The sequence below is a fragment of the Pristis pectinata genome, chromosome 20 (assembly GCF_009764475.1).
Source record: "Pristis pectinata isolate sPriPec2 chromosome 20, sPriPec2.1.pri, whole genome shotgun sequence".
Lineage (NCBI taxonomy): Eukaryota > Metazoa > Chordata > Chondrichthyes > Rhinopristiformes > Pristidae > Pristis > Pristis pectinata.
In genome coordinates, this window is record NC_067424.1 from 29,017,145 (window position 1) to 29,023,629 (window position 6,485).

The 6,485-nt window shown below is 37.5% G+C and overlaps 1 protein-coding gene across 3 annotated transcripts in view; it reads left to right on the top strand.

Annotated features, from left to right (window-relative positions):
- LOC127580960 (T-complex protein 11-like protein 1) overlaps positions 1–6,038 on the top strand; it is a 28,386-nt gene extending 22,348 nt beyond the window's left edge. For 2 of the 3 annotated variants that reach the window (XM_052034962.1, XM_052034963.1), the window contains exon 10: positions 328–6,038. In XM_052034962.1, coding sequence (XP_051890922.1) covers positions 328–557 — 230 coding nt within the window. In that variant the 3' untranslated portion in view covers positions 558–6,038. The remainder of the gene's footprint in view (positions 1–327) is intronic. The other variant, XM_052034964.1, reaches the window with a different exon arrangement.
- Positions 6,039–6,485: the final 447 nt, after the last annotated feature.

Genomic DNA, 6,485 nt, shown 5'->3' on the forward strand with positions numbered 1-6,485 from the left:
CAAACATCTGGATAGTGCAACCAAAGTGCAAACATCTGGACAGATTATTCAAATGCAAAGCAAATATCTAGATAATTTAACCATACACAATCTATCCTGTCTGGGGAAATGAATTAAATATTTGTACCTGCAAAATACACCAAATCTGGATCTTTAAGTCCACCAGAAAAATTAGTAAGTTGATACATTTTACATTCACAGTGCTAGTACTGAAACCATTAAGTGAGAACAACCAATACTTAACTATCTTTGGCAGCAGACTGCTAGACCAACTTAAAGGACCACTAGGTACTGACCTTTAGCTGGTTTCATTATCTCTTTCTGTAGGCGAGCGGATCAACTCCTACGTGAAGGGGTTCCTCAGTCTCTCCAGCCCACAGAATTGCCATCATGCTCTTCCAGGGGGCCTTGCTCCAATTCAGGCAGAACTCAAGGAGATTGGCTCCACATTCAGCCGCATAGTGCACCACAACAGGATGGTATTTGGACCTTATTACTCAGGGATTCTGGCGAAGCTGCTCTTCACAGATGGAGACACTGGGGTGGACTCCCGCTGAGTCCGGAAGCGGGATCTTCAGTAAAACTGTGTGTAAACTGTACGAGGTGAACAATCATTGTCTGAAGCAACACATTAATCGTTTCCTTCAAGCCAGAGCAATTCCGGAAGTACATAAAATGTTCAGAACAGTAAAAAATTGTGCTTCCAAAACACAATCCATTGCTATTATCAAATTTATCTGTTACAAATTGGTAATTACATATTACCATGATTATTCAGCTGTTGCATTAACAGCTTTTTTCCCTATTAGGGAGGTGTTCATGGCTTCTTCATGCCCAATATTCCAGTGCATTTACAGCTGTTGACAATCATTGAAAGTAAAGCTTGATTTTCTTCTGTTAACTCCCTTTCTTATCTTGGGTCACCCTGTTGCACACACATTTTATGCACAGTAGACACTGTGTCCAACATGACTCTTAACCCCTCAAGGTTGTGTGATCACAAGATCCTTAGTATGTGTTGGATAACAATCATAATGTAGGCCAGGTAGCAGCTTCAATCCACAAATCAGTGATACGAATCAAAACTATCAGTTATGAATTGGTACTGACATAATGTGATATTTTCTGTTGTATAAATGGGCTTTTTCTTACTGGTGAGGTGCATATTATTATTGGTGCAACGTACTGTTTTAAATAAATAATTTCAGAGTGCTTTACACTCTGACTTTACACTAGAGACTTGCTATGTGATACTTGTTTGGTAATTGATGGTCAGAATGGAAGTATCACTGGGATTGTGAGAACTGATCATTTACATCCCCAATGGATGTTCAATTGCCATTCACCAGATTAAACCCAAAAACCAAGCAGGAGTTAATTAAAACGTTTAAGAAATTATTTTAATAAACAAAACATTTAAACACATTGAAACATAATTAAAATATTTAAATAACTAAAACTTTAAAAAAATTGCCAATGGACTAAAGGTTACCTTGATCCCTCACAACCATTCCTCTCCATTAAATGAATAGCACCATTATTCCTGCGCCAGATCTAACCTGAAGCAAGTTGTTCAGACGGATTCCCCAGAGTAAATGTTGAGAGATTGATGTATATGCACACTCCACCAGTGGGCTCCATAAAGAGTCTGAAGTCCGAGTACAGTTAGAAAAATACAGGCAAACAGCTGCCACCAAGTTCAGACCTTGTACATTCATAGATTCAGAAATCCTGAATTTGCTGCAATTTATACAGCGCATTTCTCCGCAAACTCCAGATTTTTATTGACCTTGTTAAATAAAGCACATCTTCACAGGTGTAATTCAGGAGGAAATGATTGTGTGTCTCATTGTACAAGTTAATCTGCCCAATTCCCCCAAAAGAAGTTCTCCTCATATGCTGTTCCCAAAAATTTAATACTCTACACAGAGTTGACTCACCCTGATTGTTGTACCAAGAATGTTTAGTCATATAGGGACATTGGCCTTGATCTGATCTCTCTCCCACCTTCTCCCTTCTCTCTTTCCCTCCATCTGATCGAAGTAAATTCTGAGATAGCTGCAGTGTGCGGGAACCCGGTATTGAACTGACCAATTGTCTCTCTGCTTCTGTGGAAATAATATGATAGATTAATGTGAAAGGACCTAAAGCAGAGAACGGGTGAACATGTAGCCCATCAGTGCATTATACAGCACAATACAATAGTAATCTCTCAATGCCTGTTTAAAATTATACTTCATTTCTATGGCTGCTCCTTCTGGAGTAGACTTTTGAAGCTTTGTTCAAGTATGTTAATTGAATGCCATCTAGTGGTAAACTGAGCATCTCCAAAATTTGCGGAAATAGTATGTTTCCATTACTTCAAATTACATAGCTACCAATGTACAAATACAGAGACTTGATCTCAAAATCTAGATTAGCATTTCTGTGCAGCACTGAAAGAATGCTACATTGTTGAATATGCCAATTTCAGGTATGATGCTAATTTAGGAGTCTGTCGGACTTATAATATTTTATTGAAGTTTATTTGAAAAAAAGCAGCAGAGTTCCCGACAGACTCCCAACTAATAATTATCCCTCAATCAACTGATTGTCTAGTCATTATCACTTTGCTTACTGCATGATATTGCTGGGCACAATTTGGCTGACATGTTTTCTTATATTATAAGGATGGCTACGCTTCAAATACAAATGACTTCTTTGGCTGTAAGGAGGTTTGAGGCATCCTAAAACTATGAAAGATGCAGTATAAATCCATGTCTTTCTTTCCATTGTAAATTTACAATCACAGTAGTTATTTTTTGAGTGTGCAGTGATTGTTATTACAAGCTCAAGGAATTCTGAGTGGGCAGCTTTGCAGAACAGCAGTGAGTTGGAAAGAGAAACATCTTACTGTTTGTAACAAAAACATAAAAACTGAAAATGCTCGTTTTCTTTCAGTTCTGATGAAGGGTCTCAGACGTGAAACATTAACTCTTCTTCTTTCCCTGAGGCTGCCTGACCTACTGCATGTTCCCAGCATTTTGCGCTTTTGTTTCGGCTTTCCAGTTTCTGCTGTTTTTTGACTTTTGTAAAGCTGTTTTTTTTGACAGCTTGTCATGCATCTCCATAGATGAGCAGCTTAGATATGCATGCTTTTCTACACTTCCATTTATAAACAAAAAACAGAAAATGCTGGAATACTCAGCAGGCCAGACAGCATCTGTGGAGAGAGAAGGAGTTAATGTTCCAGATTGATAACGTTTTGGCAGAACTGACATCTCCATTCATAAAGTGCCTGCATTCCAGTCACAAGTTATAACGGAGGCCAAGAAGACAAGAAGAGCATGAATCATTAGTGCAGCAACTGGACAGGAATGTGGAGAAGGGGAGAGGCAGAAATGTAAAGCTGAATTGTTTAATGAGAAGTATTTAAAAGAATCCTCAAATAAATTTTAAACTAGGGTTTAAAATCTCCATTTTGATGAATCTTATGTCCAAGGAGCATCATGCAAACTGATCAAAGTTTTTTTATTAACCGAGGTTACACCAGCAGAGGGCATTAACTTCAAAAATATGAACAATTTTAAATTGAATTCTTCACACTAACCAGAAGAAAATAGCAGCTAGCTGTAATTCAAGAAAATACTTTAAAGTTAAAAATAAAAGTTTCAGATTTAGATTGGGACAGAATTGAAAAGGGCATAAAGATTTTATTGCTTAACTGCTGAAAGTAATATGTACACTCTTGACAAGTAGCACACCAGTTCTACAGTCAGGACAAAAGTGCTTTATGCAATGTGGGCCTGAAGTGTGGAGCACATTTTAATAAACATTGTAACTTCTGTATTGATAACCTTCCAGCTCAACATCGTGATTGCAGCTTTTCAGAATTGTATGGTTTAATTTACCCTCCCCCCAAGCTGTGACTATTTCTTTAAAGCCTCACTAAAAAGCTACTTCTGTAATTCTTCCTTAAACCTAGACATTTTTAAAGCTGAATCACCAGCAGTTGGCAGTGCCATTCTGTAACAAGCCACCAGGAGGCAGATAGTGCCATTCTCCAATTGCCAATGTGACGATATTTTTCCTAAACATTATGAGTAAGCTAAGATCTCCATGTCCCTCACATGAATGGCCAACACTGGTAATGTGTTCAATACAGACTCAGTGTCAATTTGTGCCACCCAGCCAATGAATTGTAAAATGATTTCTGGTATACTGGCAGCTTAATGACATAGTGAACAATCCATCACTGGACACTAAGATATTTCAAACCTCATCATAGAAAATATACCAGATTAAAAAAAAACAATTTCCCTCATGCGTGTTAAAATGCAAGTTTAAAGTGTCAAAACTGATAATGCGAATGGGATTAGATCATTGAACCCACTAACCTACTCTACTATTCAATGAGATTATTGCTGATCTATATCCTAACTCTGTTTATCCACCTCCGCTCTGTTTCCTCAACAGTTAGCAAATAATTACCAATTTCATATTTCAAATTACAAACTGAGCTGACGTTCACTGAATTTTGTGGGAGAACGTGCTGTTTGTGTGGAAAACATATTCCCGACCTCCCTCCACCTCTGATTTTTGTTAGATTCTCTTTCCTAGACTCTCCATTAGTAAAAAACAAAAATAAAATCCACTATCCACTCAAAAATCCTAAAGGCCTTAATCAAATCACCACTTATTCTTCCATTTTCCGGGAATAGGACTTTGTCTTGTGTAATCTTTCCTCGTGACTTAACCCTAAGAGCCCTGGCTAGTTTCTGGTGAATCTGCATTCCTTCCAAAGCTAACTTATCCTTTCTAATGCACATTTGGTTTCACCCAAACATTATTTTTTATAGCTGTGATAAAATTTCCTCTCCTGGCACACAAGATTATTCTCAGTATTTTAATGGGGACATTGATCTTAACAGTTAACCAGAAGAGGTTAATGCTGATGTTGAAATAGCCCAGAATATTAATTTAAAACTTGCATTTAAAATTGTATGTTGTCACATTAGCGTCATTTTCAGTTTGCAGATTTTGAAAATTGTTCAGCTGTGCCTCTGTCTATTACCAAAAGAAGTATAAACCAAATAAATCATCGTTAATCAGTTGTAACTCAGATCTTCTCTTATCACAGCATACCCATTGGCGCCTGAATGCTGATAAATCAAGAGGAACCATTAGAAAGCAATGTTGCCTCAGAGCACGATGTCTTCTGCCAAGCATGACTCTGGCCCAGTTCCCACCGTTTCAGACTCTAGTGCTGCTTCTTCTCGAAGCAAACAATGAAAAGACAAGCTGTAAATATTTTCAATATTTACTACCATATTTTTAATGAGCTTGTGTAAGGTGACAAATAGTTTGCACATAAAGGGTAGGAAAGAATTTCCAATCTAATTATAAGAACTGCAGCGTAATCAGACTCATAAGACAATCTATCTATTGATTTTGTTTTACACTGTTAATGCTGGCTGTGGTTGTTGCCTCATGTTTAATTCATTGTCCTTTATACCTCTGTAGGTGACAAGGTTTTGATTAGTCATTCAGTTACCACGGGCTATCTATTTTTTACTGTAGAGGGTAAAACGGATAAATGCTAGAAATGTTAAATAATATCTAGTTTTTGTAATCAGACAGTTGGCCCTGAAAAGGAAACAGCAAATTCAGGTTTCAGCTGGGATCCAATCATGTATGACTTTCTGATGGGAACTTAATCAGATTCAAGTTTCAAGTAGGATCCCGATTAAAGTGTTGCTCAGACAGTGATGCTCTAACTGAAGTGCAATCAGTTTTTCCTCCTTTCAAATGCTGATGCTATTATGTATTTTCAGAATGTTTTTTTTATAGTTTTACTGTAAGTTTTGTTAACTAATTTGAAATTGTTATCCTTGGAAAATTACTTCATAAGCATTATGGGATTGAATTGATTTTGGATATTAGTTAAAGATTATATTAGCTGCAGAATATATTTTGGATTATGTAAATTATGAATTATAGGATCATATGTTTGACTTTGTTTTGATTCCCAAGTTGCCTAACATGCGCCACTCTATCCACTGCTGAAATACAATAGACACCCAATTGTTGGTTTAGTCATTTCTGTTCAAGGTTCCAGATGTGAAGTTCACCAGAACAGGATAGTATTGGTTTATTATTGTCACTTGTACCGAGGTACAGTGAAAAACTTGTCTTACATATCATTCATACAGATAAATTCATTACACAGTGCATTGAGGTAGTACAGAGAGCATTGAGATAGTGCAGGGTAAAAACAATAACAGGATACAGAGTAAAGTGTCACAGCTACAGGGAAGTGCATTGGAGGTAGACAATAAGGTGCAAGGTCAAACAAGTCCATCTCAACGTATAAGGGAACCGTTCAATTGTCTTATCACCTTGGGATAGAAGCTGTCCTTGAGCCTGGTAGTATGTGCCCTCAGGCTCCTGTATCTTCTGCCTGATGGGAGAGGAGAGAGGAGAGAATGACCCGGGTGGGTGTGATC